Source organism: Xenopus tropicalis, chromosome 8 (assembly GCF_000004195.4).
Source record: "Xenopus tropicalis strain Nigerian chromosome 8, UCB_Xtro_10.0, whole genome shotgun sequence".
NCBI lineage: Eukaryota > Metazoa > Chordata > Amphibia > Anura > Pipidae > Xenopus > Xenopus tropicalis.
Genome location: NC_030684.2, coordinates 44,920,306 through 44,935,396, shown reverse-complemented (window position 1 = coordinate 44,935,396; position 15,091 = coordinate 44,920,306). Strand labels below are relative to the sequence as shown.

At 41.9% G+C, this 15,091-nt stretch overlaps 2 protein-coding genes across 7 annotated transcripts in view; both read left to right on the top strand.

The window, feature by feature from the left end:
• The window catches only part of gdpd2 (glycerophosphodiester phosphodiesterase domain containing 2), a 59,773-nt gene extending 56,138 nt beyond the window's left edge, over positions 1–3,635 (top strand). For all 5 annotated transcript variants that reach the window (XM_031891868.1, XM_031891869.1, XM_031891871.1 and 2 more), the window contains 3 exons: positions 737–819; positions 1,305–1,333; positions 1,842–3,635. In XM_031891868.1, the coding sequence (XP_031747728.1) occupies positions 737–819; positions 1,305–1,333; positions 1,842–1,885 (156 nt within the window). In that variant the 3' untranslated portion in view covers positions 1,886–3,635. The remainder of the gene's footprint in view (positions 1–736; positions 820–1,304; positions 1,334–1,841) is intronic.
• Positions 3,636–12,899: 9,264 nt separating this feature from the next.
• dlg3 (discs, large homolog 3) overlaps positions 12,900–15,091 on the top strand; it is a 100,404-nt gene continuing 98,212 nt past the window's right edge. The window contains exons 1-2 of one of the 2 annotated variants that reach the window (XM_012969140.3): positions 12,900–13,126; positions 13,758–13,889. In XM_012969140.3, the coding sequence (XP_012824594.1) occupies positions 13,111–13,126; positions 13,758–13,889 (148 nt within the window). In that variant the 5' untranslated portion in view covers positions 12,900–13,110. The remainder of the gene's footprint in view (positions 13,127–13,757; positions 13,890–15,091) is intronic. The other variant, XM_004916825.4, reaches the window with a different exon arrangement.

The window sequence follows — 15,091 nt, the reverse complement described above, 5'->3', positions numbered from 1 at the left end:
TTTATTCATAAGAAAAAAAACCACTGACGTTTATTATTGCCTCCACTTACCTGCTGTTGAAATAACCAGGTGTTGTTTAAATAACAGATCATGAGCTCAGTATAAACAAACCCCTCCTAGAGTTGCTTGCAAGAAACAAAAGGTCGAAAACACAAACTACAATTGACTTTTCTCTCTTTTCAATTGTGTTTATCAAAAGCTCTAATCACTTGTACCTTACATAGGTTTATACAGCTTCTTTACCCTGTTTACACATATCTGCAACTTATATATCACTTATATACAGTATTATGCTGCCTCCAGAACATTTCTATAGAACCTATACAGTAACAGCTAGCTTCACTTATAGGAACAAGACTACCATTTGGGCCTCTCTGTTTTAAACAGATTTAAAATGACATTTGGTGTCGTTTAGCACATTGCTCATCCTGGTGCAGGAATGTCACAAAGAGCGCCCTTGCCATTGTAACCATGTGCTTGGCATGCAGACACTTTCATCTTTCCATTGTTTCTTAATATGAGTACCTTGACCTTATCTTTCCCGCACACTAAATGCCTCAAACCCCATGGCTCATACACAGCTTCTGCACCACAGATTTTACCCATAATTCAGTCTTCCAAAACTACATTATCACATAATACACAGTCACAGAGGGCACTTTAGATTGTGATCAATTTCAGATAATATGATCCACAGCAATCCATACCCATCTCACTGCCCTTTCTCTCCTTACAGGATCCTCAGTATTATGTTATAATCTGGATTGTTGTAGATGCCATATCTTTAGCCCATGTTATCTGGGCATTTATTATTCAAAGGTCAGTATGTATAGATATATGGGACTGTTTTATATACAGTTGTATGTAATTCTGTTATTTGATGCAAATCTCCTAAACTGGCCCTAGTACAGTGTGCTTCCTGGGTATATGGGGTGTCAGATAGGTGCAATATCCCAGTAACTGTCCCAATGTACCTATATGCCTACAGTGCTGTCCCACAATTCCATGTAGTGGGCCAATAAGCTAACATACTATATTTTATATCAAAATGATAATGTTATACACAGCAATCCATGCAGCCTCAATTCTGATGGGGTCTATAGGCCATAAGGCTCCAGCACATACTACCATTGCTTGCATTGCAGTTGTATTAACATTGATGATTGCTGATGAGTCTCATTGGGGCTGCACTGATGTTTTAGAATGCTAGGTTTAGGTAATAGAAGTTCTGGATGGATCTCTAAGCATAGGCTGACTTTGTTTTAAAATATCTTTATATTGTTTCTCTGTATCCTTCATTTCAGGACCTGTTCCAAGAGAAAGGAATATCAAGGTAAGGTTCTTTTAATCTTAACAGAACCTTATGCCCCCCCCCCCCCTGTATTTCACATCTTCCTTCCCATCATGCCACAGGCTCACATGTCCTGTGTTCAGAAGCAATATCTTTTTTGTAGTTTAAAAAGGAACTTACAAAAAACTGTAACTGCCAGCTTGGTTCATCCTAGATTATTGTACAACCAAAGCCAGGAATTCAACATAAACAATATTGGTTTGCCACCCTGCTTAACTGGTTAAAAACATTCAGAACCCTGGAATCTTCTTAATCCATACCTTAGCAGTGTTCAACCCACATTGCTAAACTACAACTCCTCACATTCTCCAGCATATTATCAAAGCATGAAGAATGCTCCAGAAATTATAGAGAAATGGACACTACACAGACTAGTTGTTAGCATTAAAGCTCATTTGTAACTTTGAACGCTATATAGTCTGGCACAGTCTTTCCTTCTGTGATTCATTCTACCAACCCTAACACAGTTTTTTTTTTAATTGTCTTCCAGATGCAGAAACTGTGCTTCTTATGAAAATTGGGAATTCAATATAATGGTCTGTCTGGCCCCACCATCCTTGATCAGGGATATTCTGCTGTGTCTCTTGGCAGTTCTCTCCTCCTGTTCTTAACAGACTGCTAAGAGAAATCCTGAACAATCCCAGAGGAGGATATCATTGAGGGCATGTGTCTTAACAAACTTTAAACGCAAAATATGAGTAGAGAACAGGAAGGCTTGCCTATGGGTTGCACAGAGATACAGCCTGGATTTTTCCCACCAGCAGAGACAGAAGCTCACACTTCTGGTGATGGGTTCAGTTCTCCAAGGGTGCTCTCTGTACAGATGGATGCCTTGCCATTAATGTGTGAAATGGTTTATATCTAAAACCAAAATTCATCCTTCAATGGAAAATGAACTCACCCCCCTGTTAATTTCTTCATGTATCATGTTTTCAACTTCTTTTCCCTTGGATTTTCCCTCCTGGACTGGAGGACTGGGTCAACAAGGCGTCTGAGAAATGGCGGGTCATTTCTAGTGATACTGACTAATGGAGCGAGAAGAACATGCACTACTTGCACATATTCTGAAGGCCATATTAGTGTTTAGGATAAACCAGCAGACTTTTTGTTGGAGCATTAAGCACAGCTTAGTCCATATTACTTTTGCAACACCAGAAAGAATGCACTTTCCAAGTCACTGCTGCACCGATGATCCAGTTCTGTATTTGTATTTTTATTTTTAATGGTATTTAACCTCTTCAGTGTGACACCCTGCCTTGGTATTTGGGCAACAGCACACAGGGTAGTTGAACATGTTTTTAACATGCTGAAATCACAGTGCCAAATGCCACAAAATGGGAATAATGTAAACACCAGATATGCATTATTACACAATTCTCATCTGTTTTCAAGCATAAACAGCTTTATTGGGAAATGACTGGTAAAAGTATTATGAAATATATTTAGTGGGGAAAAAGCAGCAGCCAAAATGTCAATAATTGCTATGAGTGCATCAGCATCTTGCTGGCATAGACTGATGCTATCATATAGGTTATAAGAAAAGCTGGGGGTTTGTCTGTGCAATAGAGTTTCATTCAGACCCCTCTCAACTGATTTTTTTGCTAGTTTTGTCACCCCAAGCCTTTGGACTTTTTGGCAACTCTCCTTCTTGTCAGGGGACTGTAACACAACAGGAAGGCTATAAAGAATGTAAACTGAAAAGCTGAGACCAGGCAGCTCAAAACAATGGTAGTTTAGACAGGGTTAAAAACTGCAAGTTGTGCCACTAACACCTTCATGGAATCTTGGAACAAGGATTACCAAGTTGAACTTTAAAATGCAGGTATTTCAGCCTATTAATGACTGGATCTATTGGAATCTTTTAAGAGGTTCAGCTACATCTCAATGTTTTTTTTTTATATCAAGCCTTTAAGGTTTTTCTTAAAAGTTGTCTTTTTTTCTGTTAAACAAACTTAAAAAGCATCTGTACTCATTCTCAGGGATGTGAATGATCTGATCGTAGCTGGCAATGGAATCGCCTGTTGTCTGTAGGAATTCTCACAGGGTATTAAATATGGGTTATTGTGACTACTTTAAATGCTCAGGAATGTTTATATGGAAAGTCTGTTTGCTTTTCCAACTGCATTTTGCTTTTACTATTGCAGGGCAAGTAATGAATTCTAAGGATCTGGGGAAAATTTTACTCCTTTTTTTATGTATAGTGACAAAACTATGTCTATATTCTAATGCTCAGCATTGTATGATGACATTTTTCTAAATAAACAAAGTGGGTAACACAGGGAAATGTTATGTGACCTTTATTGAGCAACAGTGGGCAGGGGCTGTATAGGAATGAATGTGCTGCCATGATCATTTTTGTGTAGCTTCACTGAGATGGCATTGGCCATTGTCAGGCCCGGATTTGTGGAGAGGCCACAAAGGCCCGGGCCTAGGGCGGCAGAAATGTAGGGGCAGCATGCTGCCCCGCTGCAACGGAATTTTTAAAGATTTTTTCAATACGGAGCAGTGGGAACTTCTCCCCACTGCTCCGTATGGGGCTTTAAATGTATGCGCAGGCGCGCAGGGGGGGGGGGTAGGGTAGGGGGGACGAGCGGTAGTTCGCTCGTTCGCGCATGCGCATTGGGGGGGGGACCGATCAACGGGGGTGGCCTAGGGGCACCCAGAAAACAATTCCGGCCCTGGCCATTGTGCAGCTACACGGAACGGATTTCAGCACAAAAATGCAAAAATAGGCTGATGCAGTGTCTTTTTAATGGAGCGAATCCGCTTTTTCCTGCCTTTGTACAAACAAACGCAAGGGAAGAAAAGTAGATTAATTGCATTGTGTGCTTTTAGCCTAAAGGAAGATAAAAAGTAAAAGGACATGAAAATGGTATAAATACAGTTAAACTAGTCTTTCTCATCAGTCAAGACTCTTATAAATCGGTGGGTAGCTCTGTACTGCAAATGTCATATTAACACCTGCGTTTCATCATTATACACAGTAATAGACTTTTGTTGCCACGACTTTTAGGTAACCCTGTCGCAGCAACAAATCATGGCGACTTTTAGCCCATAGAGAATAATTCTGTTGCTGTGACAAATCGCGCGCTCATTTTCGTCGTGCGGATTAGTCACTGCAACTTTTTTAAAGGTCATGGCGACTAATCACCCCGTGTGTGTTCACCCTGAATGTTATTTGATTACATCTCCCACAATTCAACAACATATAATCAAGAACAAAGCATGCTCAGCCATATCTGAGGCGAGGAAGATGAGTAAAAAAAGCTAAAAAGTCAAAGGAAAATAAGGGAGAAGAGAGTAGAAAAGAGAGTAGAGATGTTTTGAAGTAAGTTAAAAGGAGTCGTGAGGATGAGGAGGAGAAATCGCAATCATTCAGCAGAATGAGCAAAAAAGCTAAAAAGTCAGGGAGCCAGGAGAATAAAGGGAAAGAGAGCAGAAAGGAGAGCAACGAGCAGGAAGAAAAAGGGAAATTCAGTGGAAGAGATCCAGGAGCCCAGAGAGCAGCGCAGGTAATGAGAATTAAACTGACACAAGCGCCTTTAGCCCATTTCACATTTACTCTCCCATTTATTTGTTCATATTGCAACTGAGTCCATTGTAATGTTATTAACTGACTTTAATGTGCTGAGACAGTACAGATTATTTAGGAACATAAGTGCTAAATGGCACAAATGCAGCTGCCCATAGCAGCCAATCAGCTTTATTCAGTCTACCATTATCCTCAATCTACTATTAGAAAATGAATGCAGAGGCTTTTTTGAATGTAAACATGAATCTGCCATTTCTGTTGATAACTTGGCATTGGTCCATTATTTATACTCTTGTTTAACTTTTAGTCCCTAGATGTTGTTGGACTGCAACCCCCAGAATGAGTGTAAGTTGAAAAATGCTGGGATCTGTAGTAACAGTAGTTGCAGTAACATCTTGGGGCCCAAGGTTTAGAAACAAGAATGCAGACTCTAGTGCAGATGTCAGTTGGGATTTGTGGCAAGGACACAAAGGCCCGGGCCTAGAGTAGTGCAAATTAAGGGGCAGCATGGCACCCAGCCACACTTGAAGGTTCCTCACATCCGGAGCACTAGGGACTGGGTGCACAGGAAATTTTGAATCTATGAGCACCCTGTCCCCTGTGCTGTATTTGCAGTGGGAGCTGTTAATGTGATTTCTTCCCGACAGGAGAGGGAAGCTGCAGAAAGAGACTCTGTGTCCCAGCCCCAGGACCTGCCCCACTCAACATCAGCAGCTTTCAGTTCTACTGAGATTTCTGCATTTCCTGATTTTCTTAGGAGACCAACTGTACAAGGGAGCTATGTTACCATACTATATTAGTATGATTGTTTTATGACTTAACCAAGATCTATTTGATTCACTTTATTTAATGCTGCCATGGTGCTATTGCTTAAAATGAGTTTTATGAATGAGAAGTTGGTGCATTCAGTGTCGGACTGGCACACCAGGATACCAGGAAAACTCCCTGTGGGCCCAGGTGTCAGTGGGCCCTCCTGCTCCTGACCATTTGGCCTGTTTCATGGTCATTTCCTATTTCTGAATGGGATCAAAGAGGAGAAATAGATGGATGGAATAGATGCTAGCATGTAAATAAAAGAGAATAGAAGAAGAAAGAGGTTGGGTGAGGAAAGAAGGAAACATTTTTGGAGAGTGGGCCTAGGTTTAAGGTTTTCTGGTGGCCCCTGAGGTGTCAGTCCGACACTGGGTACATTTGGAGAACTCACTGCCCTGTTCTGGGGTTTCTCTGCTAAATGAGTTCATTGAATGCAGATTATTCAGGGAGACGCTATGTGCAGGAAATGCTTGTTTAGGGTGAAGACTTTCAGGGAAATGGCACCTTGGGGGATTCATTATAGTTATATTACTATGATATTTACTGACTTTTTTTTTTGGCACTCCAGCCAAACAGACTTGGCACAACATCTCACCCCCAAGATACTCAGATACAGTGTAATGAGACCTTTATTTCTATGGGGTGTTGTTCTATGGTAAAGTTTAGGGAGCTGATATAAATACAATAATTCTTGATACCTCCTACTTAGCTAATTTGGAGCAAATGCATTTACGCCTGCTGATATTGATGTATCTTTGGGTGTTACCCTACATTGTATTGTTCAGTTGTTTTACATCTATTCAAATGTCTCATTCTCTCCTTGTTTGCCTTCCTGACCAGGCACAAGCATTTATCATCCTGGAATACATGGGGGGGGGGGGCACCCTTCGGGATCGGATGAGCAGAGAGGGAAGAATAAATACAGCCAATTTGTATAAGTAATATATCACTTGTAAAGGAGAATAGGGAGTAAGCACAGTGAAAAATTGTGTTTTGGCACTTTAACAGAAGAAATCTGGGAAAAAAAATACAGGGTTTGCAAATGTATATCAGTGGCACTGAGAGCCATGAGTGGAACTAAATAATGTACCTTGTTGGGGCATTGTGGGCTATGGAACACTCAGTAAAATTACACTGTGGGTTACTGCAATGCATTTTGGGTTTTGGGGCTGTGAGGAGTGTGGGACTATCCAGTGAGATTTAATAGAAACACACTTGTTAAAGCCGCACACCTGTCGCTGCTATACTCACTGCAATAGTGGTGCAAGCCTTCCGCAGGACTAGCAGGTCCTTATCCTCAATTGAACTGTTTCTGTAACGGAGCCACACACACAAACATATGCAGTCGGGGAGCTTACCCCATTTATTATGACCACCTTGATCAACGTTTCGGGGGGATACACCCTCCCTTCGTCAGGAGCTCCTGTAACATTAACAAAGCAATACCCTAACATTACAGTGTTATTGGTCTTATTTCTGGTCTTGATGCTGTAAAACGTGGTGTCCTCTTGATATTTTCAGCCATCTAGGGCACTGTGAGGAACAAAATTATGAGTGGAGGGACACTATGGGGTACTTTGGCCTATGTAATGCACAGTAAAGAGGCATAGAAGGCTAAAGGGCACCATATGGACTGCAAATGATTTTTAATGGGGGATTCTAAAATGTGTTAAATTGGGCAAGAAAGCTGGGCTGAAGATTGGTATTGGTGGGTAAATTCAAAACTTGCTCTTTACAAAGCTCAAAATCAGATCTCATTTATCAGTAAACTGTGGTGCCAACCAGTGCAGCTAATGCCAGTAAGGGTCTAAATAAAATGCATGCAGCTTTAATATCCACCAAATTTTCATCTTATAAAATCCCCTCTGCATCACCGTAGACTGTAAAAATGAAATTTTATAGGTTAATAGCACATGGGACTTTTATTGTTGCTTAAATCTTGGTGATTTTACCCAGGGAAAATAGATCATGTAACAAAATGACAAGAATCTCCTTCCTACTGTATGTCATACCACATGGCACTTACTCCCTGTGTATTTATACTTACTGTATTTATTGTATTTATTATAACTTTGGGGCTTAACCCTCTGGGGAGGACCGGGAGCAGTTGTTTGGGGGACCATGTTGGACAGTAATTGTGAGATTTGAGATATATATTTGAGAATATTTATTTGCTCAAATTGATGCCCAGCTAGGAAAAACACAAACATACTAGCATATGAGTGAATAATAATCCTTTAAACTCTACATCTCTTCTTTTCTTATTGGTGCCTATTCTAGTTATTTCCAGAAGAGGGAGCCCCAACATCATCATCTTATAGAAAGGCCTGAGTGTGTTTAAATAGGTATGGGTATTATTATACAACATGGCAGATACTAATGGTAACAGTCAGTTAAGTTAGTAACAGCACATCCCTGGACCCCCAAGCAAAGTATATTTTCGTGCCCTAACACAAGCCTCTGTGCGGAATCACTGGCCTTATGTAAGGTGTGAGAGGCTCAGTGGTAGAGTTGGGCTGGGGGAGGAAGGGAGTGGAAGAACTGTGAGCATGCATGAGTCTTTGCATGCATTCTTTTGGCAATCAAGCAGCTCTTCCCTGGTATGGCCAACTTAGGCACATAGCACAATGGGCATTAATATCAACCCCACGGTTCTCCCAGATGCTCCATGATCAGGACAGGATTGCTTCGGAATACATATTACAGTGATTCTGAGTGATCCTTCCACAGGAGTGTGTCTTATTAATGTGAATGGGAAATGACTGCAAGAACAAAAAATGTTATCTGGTCTAGTTTGTATACAGAATAAAAACCCCCAGTGTTGTACATTGCACCCTGAGATACACTCGGGTGCAGGCACATGTAGTGAAAATATGCATAAAAACGTGAGAGAATGCAAAGTCTCGCGTTTTCATGCGTATATCGGCTACATGTACCTGCATCTGAGCGTATTTAATTCATTCGGGTGCAGGTACATGTAGGAGGCGTAGGGCAGAATTTTCAGCAAACACATGCCGAAAATATCCGCTCTACGCCTCGTCTGGCATTACACTTAAACTTCTTTACTCTATATCTATATAATTTATATGTGTGGCTGAACATCCTCACTGGTATATAAAGAGCTGTGGCAGTGGATGACTGGGAGTGCTGGGAGTTGGCGTAGCAGCTCAGGAATCTATAAAGATTAAAACTCTACTAGGGTTATTCAGCTCCTCTCACTGTAAGCTGTACTGTGTATCTTACTTGTGGAGCCGTACTGTGTATCTTACTCGTGGAGCCGTACTGTGTATCTTACTCGTGGAGCCGTACTGTGTATCTTACTCGTGGAGCCGTACTGTGTATCTTACTCGTGGAGCCGTACTGTGTATCTTACTCGTGGAGCCGTACTGTGTATCTTACTCGTGGAACCGTACTGTGTATCTTACTCGTGGAGCCGTACTGTGTATCTTACTCGTGGAGCCGTACTGTGTATCTTACTCGTGGAGCCGTACTGTGTATCTTACTCGTGGAACCGTACTGTGTATCTTACTCGTGGAGCCGTACTGTGTATCTAACTCGTGGAGCCGTACTGTGTATCTTACTCGTGGAGCCGTACTGTGTATCTTACTCGTGGAGCCGTACTGTGTATCTTACTCGTGGAGCCGTATTGTGTATCTTACTCGTGGAGCCGTACTGTGTATCTAACTCGTGGAGCCGTACTGTGTATCTTACTCGTGGAGCCGTACTGTGTATCTAACTCGTGGAGCCGTACTGTGTATCTTACTCGTGGAGCCGTACTGTGTATCTTACTCGTGGAGCCGTACTGTGTATCTTACTCGTGAAGCCGTACTGTGTATCTTACTCGTGAAGCCATACATGTGTATTTAATCTCATCAGATTCCATTTTATTCAGTCATTCAGCAATTGACTGGCTCATCCTTAAATCATTAATCAAAGGCCTAATAGTACTGTAATCCTCAATTCAGTCCCCCCATTCATTTATCACTCATGGATCAGTTAGTTACCATAAAATCCCCAAACTATTAGTTACCTTGTAATCTGCACTGAATCTATAAACTCAGTTTCCCATAATCCCCAGCTCAGTTATTCCACAGCTCATCAGTTATTCCATAAACAGTAAATTATTGATCTTCCAATAGCTTCCATCAATACCCCCACAAACCACAGGGAATTTATCGCGAGATCATACTGCACTGCAGCTGCTCTCTCCCACATTTACTGTTTGCACCATTTTATAACATGGCAGAATATTGCTCCCAAGGCTCCCAATAACCAGCTCCAGGCCAAGCCAGCAGGGCACCCTAGGCAACCCGGCCCTCCTCCCTACCCAAGCCCACGCACACTGCTTGGCAAGTCAGGTCGCATGTCCCCCAGCCCTATCTGGGCTACCTGTCATGCTAAAAGTTGTCTCACCTAGTGTAGGATGGGATTCTGTAGGCTCAGCTACATGCCCAGCTCCTGTCTCACATTCTCCCTGCTGGAGCAGCATTCTGCTAAACCGCACAGTCTCTGTCATGCAGAACAGAATTAAATAAATAAGACCACGTGACAAGGCAATCTTGTTCTATGGCTTATTTCAGATGCATAGTAGAACTAAACAGCACAAAGAACTAGAGAACAAATTGTTCTGTTTGCATATATGCTCCCAACCAGCTAGAACTATAGGTTTGTGGCTACAAATGAAGGTCATGAAAACACAAGACGCAGGAAAGTGGGCATTAGGGGCCTTGAGGAAAATGCCCCAAACCAGGACAATTCCACTTGTTTTATCCCACTAAACAAAAGGGAGTTCTGTAGCACCTGGTTAATGGCAGACTGAGACTAAAAAGATTATTCTTGAATTTTGTTTTGGGCTTAACAATCAACACAACAAGATAAAACCCTTGCAGGGGACAAGCTACGGATAGTGTCTCTCATATGATCTGCTACAGATGTACAGAATGCTCTTAAAACAAACATTAACACTGCAACCTGCTCTGATCTTCCCTGATGCCCCAGTAGGTGGCAGATTCATATAACAAACAGTACAGGCATCAGTACCCTCTGAAAGAGAGAATGTACATACATTATTAATAACAGGAAAGGGAAATCTGCTCATCCAAGTGTTTAGGCCTAAATATTTTCAATAAAATTTGCACCTCGAATTGTCTAGTGCAGAGGCACAGGGGAGCCATGTATTTTTAAACCTTCCATTGACCAAACTTAAAGAACAGGGATTCCTTTCCACATTGAGCCCTATCCCTATGCCTCACCCATATTACACCCAGGATGTTGCGTATGCCATTTACACACATATTTTCTACCACTTTTGCTACACAGCCTTGCATCTAGCAGCATGTGCAAAATATTGCAGTATAATAATCTAGTGGAACTGGAAAAATCTGACAACCGATGGCATAGCACAGTGCTGTCCAACTTCTGCGGTGCCGAGGGCCGGAATTTCTCTAGCGTACATGATGGAGGGCCGCTAATGGAAGCCAGCTTTGGCCACTCCCCTTTTTTGAACCACACCCACTTCAAACCACACCCATTTGATCACAATGGTGGTAGTGCAGCAAAAACCCAAATGCTTGGTCCTCTCTGCAGGGATATCAACAGTTATTCATATATGAAAGAATGGGGGTTGCTGTGGATAGCACAGCAACCCCCAGCAACATAATTACACACCTTAGGGACCATGTAATGGCTGTTTCCAACTACTAACAAACTCCCACAACAAACCCCTGCCAGGTTCACCTCTCGCAGGCAGAGTATGGCACACACAGGCAGCACTCTGTCTCCCTTATGCTGCCTGTGTTAGCCATACTATGCCTGCCCTATGCTTTCTGCGTGTTCCATACCCTCCCTGTCCTATGCTGCCTATGTGCCATACTATGCCTGCCCTATGCTGTCTGTGTGTTCCATACCCTCCCTGCCCTATACTGCCTATGTGCCATACTATGCTTGCCCTATGCTGCCTGTGTATTCCATACCCTCCTTGCCTTATACTGCCTATGTGCCATACTTTGCCTACCCTATGCTGTCTGTGTGTACCATATACACAGGCAGCATAGTTCAGGCACTACATACAATGTCTGAGGTGTGAACAGGTGAACAATGTGGATGATTACAGCCTAAGACTGAGGTGTGAACACTGCAGGGGGTGAACAATGCAGAAACTAAAAGGTGTGAAAAACACAGGGGATTACATGTTTAAACAATACAGGGGGATTACAGCCTGAATCTGAGGTGAGAACCATGCAGGGGGGGCAGTTAATCTCAGTACTGATACCATTTAAAGTTTACACAAAGGTAAGCCATCAAAGCAGCCAGACAGGTGGGGGGCCACACAGAGGGGGGTCGGACAGCACTGGCATAGCATATATATCTGGTAAAACATACATTTCTTGGGTGTTCTGAGCAGAAAACATTACTTATCTAATTAAGTGACTTACTTTTCCAACATCAAGCAATATGTGCCTGAAGTCAGATGGCAATGTATTATGTATACAGTATATTACCATCAGCCCATTTGGATACCACTGTGGGTAACCAATCTAACCAAGCCAGCAAAGCAGCAAGCACACATCATATGTGGTATAAGGTGGAACTCTTTGGCTGCAAAGAGCTGCACAGCAACAGCCCAAGTGAAATGTTAGTTGTACAGGTATGGGATCCAGAATGCTCGGGACCTGGGGTTTTCCAGATAAGGGATCTTTCTGTAATTTGGATCTCCATAACTAAAGTCTACTAAAAATCATTTAAAAACTGAATACACCCAATAAGATTGTTTTGCCTCCAATCAGAATTAATTATATCTTAGTTGGGATCAAGTACAAGGTACTGTTTTATTATTACAGAGAAAAAGGAAATCATTTTCAAAAGTTAGAATTATTTGCTTATAATGGAGTCTATGGGGAGCCTTTCTGTAATTCGAAACTTTCTGGATAACGGATCCCATACCTGTACTTCCCTGTCTGTTTGCAACTGCCTGCAAAGAATTCAATTCATATGTATGTGTAAGTATTAATATGTGTGTGTATTAATGTGTGTGTTTATTAATGTGTGTGTGATTGCTGATTAGTGAGTGTACAGAGCTGTGAGTTACTAAATGCAGAGCAGTTGCACTTTGTCCGAGTTTCTAAACCAGCCTCCTACATGAGAGAGGGACAGAGGAATTATGCCAGAAAAGCAAACACTGGGAGTAATGAAGGTAGGAATACAGACTGAGGGGATGTGAGGGAGTTCAGCCCTGGATGAAAAGTAATTTCCCTGGCGGGACTGGATTGTTAATGCCACCAGAGACAGAGCCCTCCCAGCGTGAAAGAGCTCTCCTTGTCCTGAGGGCAGAAGTGCCAGGTGGCAGTGCCAGTCGCTGCTCAGCTTCTCACGGGACCTAAAAGTGTTGGGGTTAAACACCACCGAGATCAGCTCAATGTCCACCAGAAGAGGTGAGACCCCGCACTCTGCAGCTCTTATCTTTCTTACACTGCTCTGACACAGCTTTATTATTACACATCTCTTTCCATGAAAAACACACAATTTTATATAGACTTATAATGCACACCCATACCTTCCAGGGCCAGAGGTAGGAAGAAGCAAAAGCACCTGTCTAAGGTGCAGCTGTTTTTATAAAGGGGTCAATCCTGGGCATATTTCCAGGGAGTATGTTTACTGAGCACTGCAGCACACTGTTCCTCCTATCCCTTCCTGTGTCACCTGGTCTGTGTCCTGCACTTCCTTCTCTTACAGACTGGGGTAAAGGTGTGGTGGAGTTGTGGGGAGAGGGGCTCAGGGTGCCGATAGCTACCAGTGCCTTGGATGCTAAAATTCCTCTGCCCAGTTTTGGCCCTTCACACTGTTGTTTTATATTTTGAAACTGTGCCTACTCACATCTCTTCCTGTTAACACTTTATGTACAAACAAAACTTTATTTGTGCATGGCCACTCAAAAACACAATGCTACATACACAGCTCTCTGATCCTTCCAACCCTGCAGTCCATACTGTGATCAAACCAGATTTTATTTTGTACACAATACACCTTATTACCAACCATTCAGTTTTTTTCTTTGTTCCCCAGATACCGAGAGAGCCTTGCGCCTGCTCTACTCCTACCAAGCAGAGCTCGGCACCCCAGAACAGCAGCAGCTTCGGACATCCCTGCAGCAAGTGCTTTGCATGCTGAGAAGTGACCTATTTCAGGCTCTACTTGGTATGAAAACTTCTACCACCTTACACAAGACAGGTCTTCATGAGAGAGAATATAGCGAGTTTTGTTGCATTTTGGGTTTAAAACCATATAGCTGGGGGGGGGGGGGTACTGGACTAGGGTTCTTACTGGACCCTCTGCACCAGTCACAAGGTCTGCTTCACTGTATTAATGGAAATGATGGGTAGGGTTCAAGATTTTAGGGGCTTTACACGTGGCCCTTGAATCCACAGAAATATTACATTTATTGTTGGTGACAGAGCAATACATTACCTTTATTAAATGAAACACACCCACATTTGCTTTTGTACAACTAGCACTTGGGCTTCAGCCAATCGTAGATGTGTCACACGCAGCCCTCAGATCTCCAAATGGGCGCCTGAGTTAAAATGTATGTAAACATACCCATGGAGGTGTAAATATATAAAAAAATATTGCAGACAGATAAAACAGTGCATGAAGAATAAATAGTAAGGGTTAATATCCTGCAGAAAAGGAGCCGGCAATGTTTTGCTTGAGAGAGTCTCAGTTATTTTCCTGGGAGGTGGGAGTCTGTGCCCTGAGAACACACAGCTTAGTATAGATATTTTTAATGGCTTTGTGATTTGTGTAAATATATTTATATAGTAACCGCAATGGAGAGTAAAAAGGTTAATAAAAAAAAAGAAAAACATGGTAGCACTCAAAACCAATACACCCCTTTATGGCTTTTGTTGCCAAAAAATGAAACTACAGGTATAGGGTTGTATTTGTTTTGCTTGAGAGTCAAGGTTTTCTGGATAGGGAATGTTTCAGTAATTTGGATCACCATATCACAAGTCTGCTAAAAATCATTTTAACATAAAATAAATCCAGTAGGATTGTTTTGCCTCCAATAAGGATTAATTATATCTTAGTTACTATCAAGTACAAGGTACTGTTTTATTACTACAGAGAAAAAGTAAATTCTTTGCTTGCAGTTGACTCTATGGGAGATAGCCTTCCTGTAAATCGGAGCATTCTGGAGAACAGGTTTCCAGATAAGAATACCTATAGTTGTTCTTATGTGTATAGTGCCTTTAAAAGTATTAGGACCCCTGAGCAATTCTCTCATTTAACCACACAACAAAGCCTACACTGATATTACATTGTCTTCTGTGATATTTTTATTTTAAAAAACAAAACTTTCAATTAGATAAATTAGGGCCAGAAGATCAAAATGTTTT